Raw genomic sequence first — 17,748 nt, forward strand, 5'->3', positions numbered from 1 at the left:
CAATGTTACCAAGAAAGATAGTTATCCTCTGCCTCGGATCGACGACACGTTGGACACATTAGCTGGAAGTAAATTGTTTTCTACGTTGGACTTGAAGTCTGGATATTGGCAGGTAGAAATGGATCCAGTGGACAAAGAGAAGACGGCCTTTACGACAGGATCTGGATTATGGGAATTCAACGTTATGCCGTTTGGACTCTGTAACGCTCCTGCGACATTTGAGAGGCTTATGGAAAATGTGTTGAGAGGGTTATCTTGGAAAACGTGCCTGGTGTATTTAGACGACATAATCGTTTTGGGAGAGACGTTTGAAGACCACCTGAAGAATTTAGAAGACGTCTTTAATCGACTTAAAGCTGCCCAGTTAATGTTAAATCCCAAGAAATGCCAGTTATTTCAAAGAAAAGTCAATTATTTAGGTCATATAGTCAGCAAAGAAGGAGTGGCCGTGGATAAAGGAAAAATCGATTCCATTAAGGAATGGCCTGAACCAACTGATAAACATCAAGTGAGAAGTTTTCTGGGACTATGTACTTACTACCGGAGGTTCATTAAGAAGTTTGCAGATATCGCTAAGCCATTAACGCGACTTACAGAGGAAGCAAGAGATTATTGCTGGGATGGAGACTGCCAAACGGCCTTTGAAACTTTGAAGAGGCATTTAATTACAGCGCCAATATTAGGGTATCCACTACCAGAAGGAGAGTTCATCTTAGATACGGATGCAAGTAATGTGGGAATTGGAGGAGTGCTGTCGCAGATCCAAGGAGGACAGGAACGAGTCCTTGGATATTTTAGTAAAGTGCTTTCAAAACCTGAACGAAATTATTGCGTCACGAGAAGAGAACTTCTAGCAGTAGTAAAATCAGTGGAACACTTCTATCAATACCTCTACGGAAGGAAGTTTCTAATCCGAACCGACCATGCCGCCCTTAAATGGTTAATGCAGTTTAAGAATCCAGAGGGTCAGATAGCCAGATGGATTGAACGACTTCAAGAATATGATTTCAAGATCGAGCATCGGGCCGGAGTTAGCCACAGAAACGCTGATTCTCTATCTAGAAGACCGTGTCCAGCAGAATGTTCCCATTGCAACAAAACAGAGTCAAAGGAAGCAGCAGTACTAAGAACAACAGTGGTCAACGACGAGTGGACGCCTACCAAGATCAAGGAAGAACAAGAAAAATATCCAGTTTTACAGAAGATTCGAAAATGGAAAGAAGAAAATCGTCGACCATCTTGGCAAGAAATATCAAGCCTAGGCTCAGCAGTTAAGACGTATTGGGCCCAGTGGGACTCATTTATCTTGGAAGACAGCTTGCTTAAACGAGTAATAGAAAATGATGATGGTTCGGTGAGGAGAACACAGTTGGTGATTCCAAAGAGCAGAGTAGCCGAAGTACTTCGTCAGTTACACGACAGTCCATCAGGAGGGCATTTTGGTGTAAAGAAGACCCTTCAGAGAATTCGGGAACGATTTTATTGGATGAAGAGTTCCGACGATGTGAAGGACTGGTGTAAGAAATGTACTACCTGTGCTACAAGTAACGGGCCCTACCGGAAAAGAAAGGCTCCTATGAGACAGTACAATGTTGGAAGTCCGTTTGAAAGAATAGCTTTGGATATTGCCGGGCCATTTCCAGAAAGTGACAATGGATGCAAATACATGTTGGTGGTAATGGATTACTTCACGAAGTGGGTGGAGATCTTCGCAATTCCAGACCAGAAGGCCGCCACTATTGCAGATGTGTTAATCAAAGACTGCATCAGCCGATTTGGAGTACCTCTGGAGATCCATAGTGACCAAGGAAGGAACTTTGAGAGCGATCTATTTCAAGGAATCTGTGATAAACTAGGCATGAAGAAGACAAGAACCACGGCCTATCACCCGCAATCGGATGGAATGGTGGAGCGTATGAATAGGACAGTTGGCAAGTATTTGACAAAGATGGTGTCCAATCATCAACGAGACTGGGACCAGTACCTTCCGTTCTTCGCAATGGCCTATAGATCTGCTGTTAATGAATCAACTGGCCAAACACCAGCAAAAGTCCTATTTGGACGTGAGATGCGTCTACCCTGTGATCTAGAGTTTGGATGTCGACCTGGAGAAGATGTTGCTGGTGAGGATTACGTGAATGAATTGCGAAGAAGAATGGACGATATACATGAGTTGGTCCGTTCTAATCTTCAGATCGCTAGCGACCGAATGAAGAAACGATACGATACCCAAGCCGAGAGGGGATGTTTCAAGGAGAACGACAAAGTCTGGCTTTATAATCCAAAGAAGCGAACAGGTTGCTCTCCCAAGTTGCAGCAGTTCTGGGAAGGTCCGTACCTCATTGTCAAGAAAATCAATGACGTTATCTACCGAATAAGCAAGATTCCTAGGGGAAAGCCGATGATAGTCCACCATAACCGGTTGGCGCCGTACGAGGGAGACCACGACGTAGATGAAGAAGTGGAAGTCAACCAAGTTCGAGAAATACCTGACCTTACCTTTGAAGAGTTCATGGGTGCCTACGGAGGTACCGGTAAAGCAAGACATGGTGTTACCAATGAAGAAAAGCGAGATCTACTCGCACTTCCCGATGACTATTCACTGGCCCATACCATCCCGGCCAGTATCAAAGACACACGAGGGTTGGCATTCGCCTTCCGAAGGAAGTTTGGTCGAGTTGCAGAACTTCAATGCCAACTGCCAGCTCCTGGTAAAGCATTGAAACTCCAAGATGCATCACGTTACCTATTCTATCTGGTAACAAAAGACACTGTCCATGACCAACCTACCTACCAAGATGTATGGGATGCATTAATTCAATTGAGAGAGCACGTGTTGGAGTCCGACGTGCAAAAGTTAGCCATGCCAAAGTTAGAATGCCGCCAATTAGACTGGAGAGTTATCCGAAATATGGTAGAAGAAATTTTTAAAGACACCGAGGTCCGGGTGTTGCAATCCGCATAGTTACTGGTGCGGAGCGAAGACCGTCCCCTGTCACTTTTATACAACTGGGAGTTGTAAAAGAGGGTCCAGTTGCAGATACCAGCATCCAGTTCCAGTCCCGACAAGGTTCCAGGAGGAACCATCTTTTGAGGAGGGGGCAATGTCACGGTCCCAGGCCGGCTCTGTCCACAACAGAAGCTGTCGCGACGAACTGTCTGCGGGTGAGAGAAGCGTGTCTACCTAATTTGATTTATGATGTTCCATCCTTTTCTGGTATATTCCATTTCAACATAACAATTGCTTTCCAACTAATGTTTACCTTTTTTTGATGTTTCTGGAACTCAGTAGAAATTGTATGTAACTATATAAACAGACATTTTTAGAATTAGGCAGTCAGTTTATATATTCGACGCGATATATTGTTTTATTGTTTGATCGGTTTGCTGAAATGTATGTATTTTTAAAGTAGATAAGTCGTATTTGTAAATAAATTAAATGTTAGAAAGTGTAAAATAAATTAGATATTGTTGTTAAATAAGTGTTAATTGTAAGTGTTATAAATAAACAATTTCAAGTAAGTCTTTTATTTATTTAATAATAATTAAAAGTCAATTCGCGTAATATTTCCTAAAAAAACGTAACACTGTTGACACTGTCAGAAGCCTTTACTCTTCATTAGTCAGATCTAAACTTGAGTATGGATCAGTGGTGTGGTCTCCTTACCAAGCTGTCCATAAATATACTGTAGAAAAGGTTCAGCATAAGTTTCTACGATTCAAATTATATATTGGGATCTCTGAATTTGAAAACACTTTCAGAAAGGAGAATCTGTGCTGGATTGAATTTTTTGCATAAAATTGTTACAGGGAAAATTGATAGTGCTGAATTGTTGGAGTCGGTTAACATTGAGATTGTCACACGAAATAGGAGACATAACTACTCTTCTTTTCATATACCCTATCATCGAACAAATTATGGTATGAATTTGCCCATAGAAAGATACTCGAGATATTATGTTAACCAACCTCATTTGGAAATATTTGATGTCTGAGAGTGGGTTCAGGGCTCAATTTAATAGAATCAATTTCATAGAAAAATTAATACTTTAGTTTAGTGTAAAACTTTAATTATAAATTTAGGGTTGTAATGTTAATTGTTGGTTGTTTGAACATTGTTGCAGGTTGAATTATTTTTTTTGTTTTTTGATTATATTTTTTTCTCAATCTATTACATACAACTTACATTTTACTATTTGTTAATTGTAACTGTTAATGGGGTTTTCCCGTAATATTAATAAATAAATAAATAAAAATAAATAAACAATAAATATTTATTTTGAGAAAAGTGAGCATTTGCCTAAACCGTTCCTGTACAAATTAACAAAATCTTTTAAGAGCGCATTAAAAAAAAATCAATAATAGGATGTCCTGCTATTATATAAATTAGATTAGGAACGTACATAATATCATAATCGGTCATCATTGTCTTACAATCCATCGTTTTGAACGGATGTAAATTAAGTTCGATGTACACGTGAAAATTTTCAACAAAAATGAACTCAAGTGATTTTTTAAATTCGAAAGAAGAATCAGAAAAGTCAGGTAGTTGTACTCCGATATTTTCTTGGTCGCCGCTGCCACAAAGAAGAAATCTGGGTTGTATCAAACAAGAAAATAAAGACTTTAAGGTAAATTGCTTTCAATATTTCAGAAAATATAATATAGTTTTAGTGTTTTTCTTCTTCTTCCTGCTTCCTTAATAGGCTCGCGTCTGTTCCACCGGACGTGTCGGATGTCTCCTCATCAGATATACAGGTTGTCACTCCATCTCTTCTTTGTGTTGTTCTGAAGCTATTTCCTTGTGGCATTTTTAAAATTAACTATTTAGATGGGAAGTAAGCCACAATTAAATTGAAAAACATAATTTCATTAACGTTTCGACGCCCAAATCGGGTGTCGTTGTCAAAATACAAAATACTACTAAATTAAACAAAAATGTTATTGCTTAGCAAAAAATTCTTCTAATAATTTATTTAATCCGACTCATTTATATCGGCAATTCAGACATATATTATACATTTTAAAGTAGACGACTTTAAAATGATATTGCCAATATTGATGAGTTGCGTTCCTGGGACGACTTTACTAAAAGATAGTTCATTCGATTACATGAAATCAATCCCAACTCAAGAATATCCGCCACAAAAAAATCATAGCATGTGATCTGTCTTTAAAAACACAACCAAATGCAACGGTGACAGTAAAATTCTCGCGTTAGAGATTCCATAGTAAATCACGTGGAAAAACCAGGAAAAAACCTCGCAATAAGAGAAAAAATGTTAATAATCATCAAATGAATTGTTTCCAGACTGAATATTACAAAATAATGGCCAAAAGATTAAAATTTTATAGATATTGGAATGAATTTTTAAAAAATTTAAAGTCAATGTCCGTGAAAAAGCAGCCCACATCGACAAGTAGCTAGAAGTGGGATATACAGTGTGTCCCCGAAAATAGTGCGTTCCTTTAAGGTGTGGATATAATACACAATTTAGAACAAAAAAGTCTTATAACATTTTTTCCTAAAGTTAACCGTTTCCAAAAAAATTACATTGTTCTCCATATGAGTAAATTTTTATTTTCATAAATTTATATTACCTGGTACCTAACGGCGTAGAAGAACCTGTGACTGTGAAATTTAATCTAATGGAACCCCTTGTTTATTTACTATTTGAGTTGTGATTTTTAGCATCCCTACTCATACTCGTCCCTAGATGTAGGTACCTACTTGCAAAATAATTATTTCTTGCTTTAATAATGTGGCAAAATTGGCATTTTTGAAACATTTTGGTTTGTTTGATATAAGGGGACCAGGACGGGGTGAAAAATGTAAACACTCGCCATTTGGTTGATATTTATATTTTTACTTTACTACCTACCAGATACAAATGACCTACAAACCTACCATTTTTAAATGTGTCAACCTTTAGGGCTTGTTTATATGCAGGCGGTTTTCCAACGTCGACTGCGCGGTTTACCTGTTTTACTTAATCTCACCCTAATGCCGCCTTTGAAGTTTCACCCTAATACCAAGGAAAATAGGGGGAAAACAGGTTAATCGCGACGTTTACGTTGTCAAACCGCCCTATATGAACAAGGCCTTAGATTTTGTGTTGCGCGGTGTTGCCAGACTTCAAGTTACATATCAAAATGTATTTTCGTTTTTTGGCCAAACGGCTGAATTTAGAAAAAAATGTTATAAGACTTTTTTGCTCCACATTGTGCCTTTTATCTATACCTTTAAGGAACGCACTATTTTCGGGGACACCCTGTATTTAACTACATTAATGACGTGATAAGTTTTTAAAAAAAGAAGATGTAAATAAGTAGTAGAAAAAAAATTAAAATTTTTAGAAGAAAAAAAATTATTTTAATAGTTTACAGAAACACAAATGAATGTAACAAGGATATGAAAAAAAAATCATGTTGTGGTGCTATGAATATATTATAAAGAAATTATGTAGTTATAAATTATAAATTTGTCTTGTTTCCGCAGTGTAAGTCATAATTGGCCTAACTAGGCCTACTGTCCTATAAATCTTGGCCTCTGTTTCTGTCTGTAGATGTGTGTTGCGGCAGATATTGTGTTTGCTATTATGTTGGCTTTGTTTATTTGTTGGGCAACTTCCGCTTCTGTATTTCCATAACTGTGCATTAGTACTCCCAAGTAGCTGATACTTCTTTCTTGCTGAATTATTTTGCTGTCCACTTCCAGTTTGCACCTTATTGGATCTTTAGAGATTACCATACTTTTTGTTTTATTTGGTGATATTATCATGTTGAACTTTCTTGCTGTTTTCGTGTTGATAAAGATAAATAATTAGATATTTTAAGTTTGGTTGTCCATTTCCGCGACAGCCTAACATGCGAGCGGTTTACCCCTCAAAAGACCCTTAGAAACAGAATATACAATATACCGACTATTTTTTTGCATTTCCAATGCACCAAACCTTTTTTATTCGATTCTATATATTTTTCTAAGACCGCACCTACAATGGATCCATTTTTCTCCGATCCGATCAGATCAGATCCGATCCGATCCGATAGGCGGCACCTACACAGAGCCGTGTGGTACATCTTTTCAATATGATGCAAGTCTTCGAAGTGCCGCCCCTTAAATGTTATTGAAACAAACTTTTATTTTAATTAAATGAAACTACACAAAATGAACGAAAACTTTTATTTTAAAAACAAAACATACTTTAAGTTAAATAAAATATGTACCCTTCTGACTTTAATTTTGACAAACTCGTCAATCAGATTGGTGTAATCTAGTGGGAATAGATAGGTGTAGCAGCTAGTGAGAACTCTATTGAAATAAGTGCTAATTTTTTTAGTTTTGTTTGTCTCATGGAACTTTTTAAACAACTTTTAGTAAAACATGAAGAGAAGTATCCATAGGTATTACTCAAATGTGTTCTCGAGGTAACCAGTTACAAAATAACTCTGGTTCCTCTACATGCTGAAGTTCTTCAAGATTGTACTATACAATAAGAACAAAATGCTATAAATAGCTACATATTAATGATGAAGTGTGTGCATCTCTATACTATATAATGTAAACTAGCTGATTCTTCCTCCTTCCTGTTTTCTGGTCAGTCCGTTGTTTTCTATGTCCTGTATTTAAGCTGATGATGGCTTGTAAAAGCCGAAACGCGTCCTTTTATGTTTTTTAACAATAATAAATAACCTTGTGGTACCTCTTCGAGTTTTTTTGTAACTGGTTAACTTTTAGTAATTGTTAATTTTGAATAACTTCTTTCTCTACTAGCTTCCGAGACAGGGAGTGTTAATAAAATTCTTAGTGATACAACTACATTAATGGATATAAAGAAATTAGCTCATTTTGGCACAAATATGTAGTTCAAAACCTCTAAAGGTATCATTTGGGATATATGTATCACGCAATTCTTCTAGAAGATCATTGGTCAATTCTTTTGATCAATTTTTTTTTCTATTGAAAGTATTGAATGAAGATTCATACAATATTTTTTAGTGCTTTTTCATCTATTTCCCTCAATTTAAAAATATATAAAAATTTTAAATTTTTATTATGAGTTTCTAGAAGCATCTGAGAGATGTGGTCTGGAATAACCCATATATGAGAATGGATAACAAAGTTAGAATTTATAAAACTTGCATCAGCACTGTTATGACCTATGGTATTGAATCAAGATAAGACACCAATAAAACCAAAATCATGCTACGAACAGCCGAAATGAAGATACTAAGAGCAACAGTAGGGAAGACAAGAAGGGATAGACTAGGCATAGACGAAGAGAATGGTTCAGTTATGTAAAAAGGATGGAGGAGCACAGACTACCAAGAATTGCGCTAGAAGGAAAACCAGCTGGCTAGCATCCACCGGGGAGACCACCAAAAAGATGGAGAGATAGCTGGCAGTCTACCTCTCAAGAAATACTTCAACGTCGGAATTAACAGATCGACAGATCTACAACAAGTATAAGAAGAAGTTTCTAGAAGCAAAAATTGACCAATCAAAGAATTAACGGCAATGTCTAAAATATAGATGAACAAAATTATTTTAAATTTAGCTTCATCTAGCTCGTCCACACATTTTTCTTAATCAAATTAACGCTTTTTTCTCCTGGCTCGAATTTCATTTTCAGCTGGAAATTCGGAACTTATATCAAGATTTTCCGCAATTTCATTAAATTTTTATTTGGTCATTAGTCATATTGTCTGTAACTTTTTATTTTTTCTATAGTTTCTGACAACATTTTTACACAATCTGACAATTTTTTTTATTTTACTGATTATGCCGATGCCGCCCCTCTTGTGATGCCGCCTGATGCTACTGCCTCGCCGCATCAAAGCACCACACGGCCCTGCACCTACATTGGATCCGTATTTCTCTGATCCGATCCGACCACCGACCACCGACAATGAGTTCCGATGAAGATGTGTTAATGTGTTGGTTGTTGTTGGAAAACAACGTTCTTAAAAGACGTAGAAAAAAACGTAGATGGATGCATACATTTAATAAAGACAGATCTGAAAGCGTCGTTTTCACGCTACGTCTTATTGTACGTTTTGTGTGTCATGCAAAACGTACGACAAAACGTACGTTTTGTGAATAAGCGGAATTAATTTTTTCGATTCGACAAGACGTATGTTTTGCTGTTTTCACGCTACGTCTTATTGTACGTTTTGTGTGTCGACAAGACGTACGTTTTGTTTTACACGCCACATTATACAGGGTGTAACGAAAATACAGGTCATAAATTTAACCATATATTCTGGGACCAAAAATAGTTTGATTGAACCTAACTTACCTTAGTACAAATGTGCATATAAAAAAAGTTACAACCCTTTGAAGTTACAAAATGAAAATCGATTTTTTTCAATATATCGAAAACTATTAAAGTTTTTTTATTTAAAATGGACATATAACATTCTTATGACAGTAGCATCTCAAGAAAAAATTATAGGGAAATTTGGACACCCTATAAAAATTTTATGGGGGTTTAGTTCCTTTAAACCCCCCAAACTTTTGTGTACGTTCCAATTAAATTATTATTGTAGTACCATTACTTAAACACAATATTTCTAAAACTTTTTTGGCTCTTAGTACTTTTTCGAAAAGTCAGTTTTTATTGAGATATTTTAAATATTTGTCAAATCCACCACATATTTGTATATGGTTAAGTACGATTATGGATATTTAGGAATAATATGAAAAATTATTGTATGATTTACATTTTTAGGTATATTTTGAACCGTATTAAAAAAGAAGCCATATCTCGATAAAAGGTGCGTTCTCGAAAAAATACAAAGAGGCAAAAAAGTTTTAAAAACATTTTGTTTAACTAATGGTATCGCAGTAATAGTTTAATTGGAGCGTACACAAACATTTGGGGGGTTTAAAGGAATAAAACCCCCATAAAATTTTTATGTAAACATATTAAAAAAGAAGCTGCAACTCGATAAAAACTGCCTTATCGAAAAAATACGAAGAGCCAAAAAAGTTTTAAAAATATTGAATTTAACTAACGGTATCACAATAATAATTTAATTGAAACGTACAGAAAAGTTTGGGGGGATTTAAGGGAACAAAACCCCCATAAAATTTTTATGGGGAGCACAAATTGAACTATAATTTTTCTTTAAGATGATCCTGTCATAAGAATGCCACATATCTATTTTCGATAAAAAATCTCTAATAGTTTTCGATATATTCGAAAAAATCGATTTTTATTTTGTAACTTCAAAGGGCTATAACTTTTTTTCTGTGCATATTTGTACTAAGGTAAGTTAGGTTCATTCGAACTATTTTGGGTCCCAGAATATGTGATTTAATTTATGACCTGTATTTTTGTTACACCCTGTATACTGGACAAAACGTACGGGCGACGCTAGGAAAATATTCCAACAATGCATCTGACCATTTTGTAGTAGTGCAGCCGATATGTGAAACAATTGTGCATTTAATGATAGAAGTATACAGGATGAGGCAGATAACTGGCCTATTAGAAATATCTCGAGAACTAAAAGCAACAGAATCATGAAAATTTGAATTAAGAGGTTTTGAAGAGTCATCTATTTAATGAAAATATTTTCATCTATTTGCCGGTTATACCGGAAGTTGCTTATAATTTCGTTTTTTTAAATGGGACACCCTGTATATTTTTACATTTTTGGATTCTCTTCGATGTCTTCTTTCTTAAAATATGAGGTTTTGTAATGTTATACATGGTATTTTAAAAGATAATTACGTTTTTGTATTAATTTCGTAGCAACATTCACACCCTGTAGAATTGTAGTAGTTTGACATATAAAACACCACTTACGATCAAATGATTTTTAATATAGTCTACTATTGTTAAGAATCATTAGTATAGCTAAATTTTTAATTTTAGTATACAGTATCAGGGTTGGTCGAAACTCGGAATGAGTATTTTCTGAGTTTTCTTAAATGTAACACCCTGTATTTTAGTATTGTAATGAAATGATATTTTATGGTACTTTTTTATTTCTTAAGCATTCCCTATACCTAACTGCTTTAATTTGTGCTTAATTGTTAATCGCACCAACAATCTTAACTACGTAGGTATTCTGATAGCTAAACCATTATTGGTAATTTTAAGGATTAGTCTGGATTAATATGTATTTATTTCTGAAAAATTATTTGTGATTGAATTTTTTCACGACCAACCTAATAAAATTTTACATATTTTTTGTTGCAATTAATGTTTAGCTTGAATCACCAATAACTCACAAATTAAAGCAATTAGGTATAGGGAATACTTATAAAATAAAAAAGTACCATGAAATATCATTTCATTACAATACTAAAATACAGGGTGTTCCATTTAAGAAAACTCAGAAAATATTCATTCCGAGTTTCGACCAACCCTGTAAAGAAATGAGAGTTTTTGGTTACACTTTTTTATTAAACGTATTCGACACAATTAACAACTGAAAATGGATACCGGTTACACACAACCTTTCTGTTTCGAAGCTTGGACTGTAATGCTATTGCGTCTCGCAGGACACATTCGCGCGCTCTATGCGGCAGTTAGACCCAAAAACAGGTTTGAATAAACTGGTAAGCTTACATTTTAGTATATCCATAAAAACGACTATTTGTACAAATAGAAATAAATGTAAAACGGAACAAACCCTGTATACTAAAATTTCAAAATTAGCTCTACTAATATTTCTTAACAATAGTAGACTATATTAAAAATCACTTGAACGTAAGCAGAGTTTTTAATGTCAAACTGTTACAATTCTACAGGGTGTGAATGTTGCTACGAAATTGATAAAAAAACGTAAATATCTTTTAAAATACCCTGTATAATATTACAAAACCTCATATTTTAAGAAAGAAGATATTGAGGAGAATCCAAAAATATAAAAATATACAGGGTGTCCCATTTAAAAAACGAAGTTATAAGCAACTTCCGGTATAACCGGAAGTTGCAAAGAGATGAAAATATTTTCATTTAATAGATCATCCTTCAAAACCCCTATGTTCCAATTTTCATGATTCTGTTGCCTTTAGTTCTCGAGATATTTCTAATAGGCCAGTTATCTGCCTCACCCTATATAAATTGGACGACATACACTGCACATATAAAGGTTCAAATTTTGATATGAGACCATCTCATATTTTGCCTTTTACAAAAATGGCGGGCATTCAAAATGGCGACTATACATATGTGAGTAATAACACGATAACTTTTGAACGAAAAGTCCGATTTCAGCCAAATTTGGCATCATGGTTTTTTTTTATGACTAAGATCGAGGTCTTGAACCGGTAGAATCGATTTACCAGAAGTTGTGTTTTTACTGTTTTTTATGTACAAAATGTTGTTTTTTTCAATTCTTTCACCCAGTATATACTAATTTTTCAAAAAGGTAGTACCGCCATTGAAAAGAGTGTAAAAATATTTTTAGTAAATATTTTAAACTGTTTAGTTATGTTAATTACCATTTAATAAATGCATAACGTATGTTCACATGTACCTATGTGCGGCAGATTCATTTTGAATGCCCGCCATTTTTGTAAAAGACAAAATCTGAGATGGCCTTATATCTAAATTTGAATCTTTATATATGTAGTATGTGTGGTCCAAATTACATGCTTCTACCCATTAAATGCACAATAATTATTCTAATATTATTTGCTCGAATCTGCCGCACATAGGTTCATAGGTACATGTGAAGAAACGTTATGCATTTATTAATTGGTAATTAACATAACTAAAGAGTACAAAATATTTCCTAAAAAATATTTTTACGCTCTTTTCAACGCCGTGCCGGTATTACCTTTTTGAAAAATTAATATATACAGGGTGAAAGGCTTGAAAAACAAACAATATATTTTTTACAAAAAAAATCAGGAAAAACACAACTTCTGGTATACCGATTCTTCCGGTTCAAGACTTTGGTCTTACACATAAAAAAACTTCATACCAAATTTGGTTAAAATCGGACTTTTCGTTCAAAAGTTATCGTGATATTAGTCACATACAGGGCCTATTTTACCACTAGGCCCGTGAGGCACCTGCCTCGGGCCCGCATTTTAAAGGGGCCCGGAAAGATCACCAAAAAAATTCTTATTGCAATAACAAAATAAATTTTCAAAATGCTTTCATTTTACGACAGAAAATGATAAATTTTTATTTTAAAAATTTTAAAAATTTATTTAAAAACAGCTCCGCTGTTTTTCAAGCGACTTCACTTGTCACAAGTACATCTCCGTCATCTCCTATAGAAAACGACAATATCAATTAACCCTTTTCCTAGCGATATGGGGATTGGCCAAAACATTTAAATATGGAATTTCAATAATATTGTATAAATAATCGACCGAACCAATAATATTGATAAAATTAGTGAATGTGTTATTTACAAAACTGGATAATAGATAATAAAACCAGACATTTGCAAAGAGCGATTTTTTCTATGAGTGTACAGTTCGGTGTGCACAGATCGGAAAAAATTATTTGAAAAAGTTGTTACAAATATTATTATAACCACATACCAAATTTTATGACAAAATTCGTACTTTTAATATTTCATTATTTGCAGTGGCAGTGAGGACCCTTGAACTTAATTGGCTGGCCCGAGATGCATCTCGAGACTGCTGAGAAGAATTTTAGGGTCCTGACTACAAGTACTGAAAAAACTAAAATTGTGAATTTTGTCATGCAATTTAGTATATGGGGTTAGAATAATGTTTGGAACAACTTTTTCAAATAATTTTTTCCGATATCTCTAACAAGCAAAATATCGAAAATGTATCCTGTTTGAGGAGTCGCAGTAGGCTGTGTTTAAAACTTAAATTTCAGCTGATGTGTCGTAAAAAATGTGAACATTTCACCTGCCTGACTGTGCAAAACTTCAAATCCTGTACATTATTTTGATAGCCGACATGGACATATATAGAGCTGTCTTCATCTTAAATACAACACACTGTATTTAAACAATGTTTAATTGTTTAAATATAAATTTTATTTATTGTTAATAAAAATTTAAATTTCTAGTACAACTATATTTCTATTAAATAATTAATTCATTTAAAAAAGTTATTATTATTATTAAATCATATTTAGGGGCCCGAAAATTGTGTAGTGCCTCGGGCCTGATTTGAAGTAAAATAGGCTCTGGTCACATATGTATAGTCGCCATTTTGAACGCCCGCCATTTTTGTAAAAGAAAAAATCTGAGATGGCCTCATATCTAAATTTGAACTTTGTATGCGTAGTATTACGCAAGGGAATAATTGTGTATATATACGTGTATTTAATTATGCAAGGGAAGATACAAGGGAAGAGAAACCCAGGACGACGCAAAATATCCTGGCTAATAAATTTGAGAGAGTGGTTTGGTTGCAGTCATTAGAATTGTTCAGAAGTGCGGCTAATAAAGTTAAAATAGCGATGATGATTTCCAACCTCCGATAGTGGAAGGAACCTGAAGAAGATGCGTAGTATTGTGGTCCAAATTTTATGCTTCTACCATTAAATGCACAATAATTCTTATAATATTTGCACGAATCTGCCGAATATAGGTAGGTACATGTGAAGATAAGTTATGCATTTATTAAATGGTAATTAAAATAACTAAAAAATTCAAAATATTTCCTAAAAAATATTTTTACGCTCTTTTCAACGCCGTGCCGGTATTACCTTTTTGAAAAATTAATATATACAGGGTGAAAGAATTGAAAAAAAACAACATATTTTTATATAAGAAAACAGGAAAAACGCAACTTCTGGTAAACCGATTCTTCCGGTTCAAGAGCTTAGTCTTATACACCAAAAAGAGAACCCATATACCAAATTTGGTTGAAGTCGGACTTTTCGTTCAAAAGTTATCGTGGTATTAGTCACATATGTACCTATCGTCGCCATTTTGAATGCCCGCAATTTTTGTAAAGGGTAATCTGAGATGGCCTCATATCTAATTTTGAACTTTTATATGTGTAGTATATTATGTAGTCCAAATTATATGCTTATATCATTAAATGCACAATTCTTATAATATTTGAACGAATCTGCCGCCCTAATCTATTGCTATGAAATCACGTTGTTATTGTTAAATTCCAGTTTTTGCTTGTTTATTTTGGATATGAGATTATTTTTTTGGACTTAATTGAGAGAATAACAACTAAGTTTTTTTCGTTTATTTATTATTTATTACTATATACATATACCTAAATATATAGTTATTTAGTAGGTAATGCAGTACCGGCCCTAGAGTATAAGGTGCCCGCCTGCAAAACTGACATAGGCATCCTTAGTTTTTTTATTATTTATTTCAATTTTGCTAATATGTTTCAATTAACTTTAATTAGATAGATAAATAGATAGATCTTTAAAAGATAAAGTTTTTCAATCCTATTAATATTGAATAATAACAATAATAATATTGAAAAATATTAAAAATATTACTAAAAGATTTTTAAATTGAAAACTTATTGGTATATTTCCCTGGTGACACCTCCAAGGCTTCTACAATTTGCAAGCCAAATGGATGCTGCAGTGAAGACAAAAGGGAAGAAATTCTACACTATGCAATTCACAACCCCAGTCTGCAGCTTGGTAAAGTTCCAACGGAAAATGCACCTAGTTACTCCACGGAGTAATACTACTATAAAATAAAAATATATACCATTTTTATTCAGTTGCAATGCGAGGCCAAAAATGTCTTAATTTTTACTTAGATTAGAGAGCGCAACCAGCAGTCTTATCGACGATTTCACCTCTTGTTAGAGGCTCTTTCAGAGAATGCATAGGTTGCTTTTCTCTAATCCAGTAAATTTTTCGACATATACTAGTCCCACACTGCAACTGAGGTGAATGGATAAGGTGACTAGCGTCATCTGGGAATTGAAAGATAAAGTTTTTCAATCCTAATAGCAACATTAATAATATTGAATACATTTCCCTGGTGACACCTCCAAGGCTTCTACAATTTGCAAGCCAAATGGATGCTGCAGTGAAGACAAAAGGGAAGGAATTCTACACTATGCAATTCACAACCCCCGTCTGGGGGGAATTGCATAGTGTAGAATTCCTTCCATTTTGTCTTCACTGCAGCATCCATTTGGCATGCAAATTGTAGAAGCCTTGGAGGTGTCACCAGGAAATGTATCAATAAGTTTTCAATTTAAAAATCTTTAAGTAATATTTTTAATATTTTTCAATATTATTAATGTTGCTATTAGGATTGAAAAACTTTATCTTTCAATTGCCAGATGACGCTAGTCACCTAATCCATTCACCTCAGTTGCAGTGTGGGACTAGTATATGTCGAAAAATTTACTGGATTAGAGAAAAGCAACCTATGCATTCTCTGAAGAGCCTCTAACAAGAGGTAAAATCGTCGATAAGAGTGCTGGTTGCACTCTCTAATCTAAGTAAAAATTAAGACATTTTTGGCCTCGCATTGCAACTGAATAAAAATGGTACACATTTTTATTTTATAGTAGTATTACTCCGTGGAGTAACTAGGTGCATTTTCCGTTGGAACTTTACCAAGCTGCAGACGGGGGTTGTGAATTGCATAGTGTAGAATTCCTTCCCTTTTGTCTTCACTGCAGCATCCATTTGGCTTGCAAATTGTAGAAGCCTTGGAGGTGTCACCAGGGAAATGTACCAATAAGTTTTCAATTTAAAAATCTTTTAGTAATATTTTTAATATTTTTCAATATTATTAATGTTGCTATTAGGATTGAAAAACTTTATCTTTCAATTGCCAGATGACGCTAGTCACCTAATCCATTCACCTCAGTTGCAGTGTGGGACTAATATATGTCGAAAAATTTACTGGATTAGAGAAAAGCAACCTTGGCATTCTCTGAAGAGCCTCTAACAAGAGGTGAAATCGTCGATAAGAGTGCTGGTTGCGCTCTCTAATTTAAGTAAAAATTAAGACATTTTTGGCCTCACATTGCAACTGAATAAAAATGGTATACATTTTTATTAGATAGATCTTTATTTGAAGTAGGAAAAACCTAATATACATAAATTAAGACCAAAATTACAATATGAACTTATGCTATACATAAAAAGTTATTTGTTACAGGTAATCACAATGTTGAAGTAAGTTACCTATGACATAAAATCATAGGTAATATAATATATAATAAAATAAAAAATATATATATAAAACATAAAGTCAACAAAAAGGTACATCATAACAAAGACACATACATTGAAAAAAGATAACTCTAAAATTTGCAGTTATATTTTCACAAATCTTTTATACTTATATTTCCTTAATTCACTTTTAAATCCTAAAAATGACTTACAATCTTTCAAATGCATGGGTAGTTCACATAGGCGCCCATACCCATCGGGGGGGGGGGGCGTGGTCCCCCTGGCATTTTGGTTGTTTTAAACTGTATATAGTTACTCAAAGTGTACAAAATGTAATGTGCAAAATCTTCACGTCTTCACAATCTTCCCCCTAAAAATTTTTATATGGGCGCCCATGGTAGTTCATTATATTCTTGAGAACTCCTAAATCATAAAGATGACATTGAATTAGTTAGATTAACTCTGTTTTACATAAATGTTGTTTTTATTTTTTATTTCTTGTGTCATGGTCATGAAAACAAATAAATAAGCTGGTGAAAATAAGGTGGATCTAAGCAGTTAATTATTTTATAAATTAACAACATTATAAAATAGTACAGTCTCTGTTTATATTCATATCAGATCTTTTGTAGCTGGAATATTGTATGCGCCACTCATTTTTACGGCGTTT

The 17,748-nt window shown here is 34.2% G+C and overlaps 1 protein-coding gene across 3 annotated transcripts in view; it reads left to right on the top strand.

Moving 5' to 3' along the window:
• Window positions 1–4,399: 4,399 nt before the first annotated feature.
• Window positions 4,400–17,748, top strand: part of LOC126882988 (carotenoid isomerooxygenase) — a 66,346-nt gene continuing 52,997 nt past the window's right edge. The window contains exon 1 of one of the 3 annotated variants that reach the window (XM_050648137.1): window positions 4,400–4,631. In XM_050648137.1, coding sequence (XP_050504094.1) covers window positions 4,497–4,631 — 135 coding nt within the window. In that variant the 5' untranslated portion in view covers window positions 4,400–4,496. The remainder of the gene's footprint in view (window positions 4,632–17,748) is intronic. The other 2 variants (XM_050648136.1, XM_050648138.1) reach the window with 2 other exon arrangements.

This window comes from Diabrotica virgifera, chromosome 4 (genome assembly GCF_917563875.1).
Source record: "Diabrotica virgifera virgifera chromosome 4, PGI_DIABVI_V3a".
NCBI lineage: Eukaryota > Metazoa > Arthropoda > Insecta > Coleoptera > Chrysomelidae > Diabrotica > Diabrotica virgifera.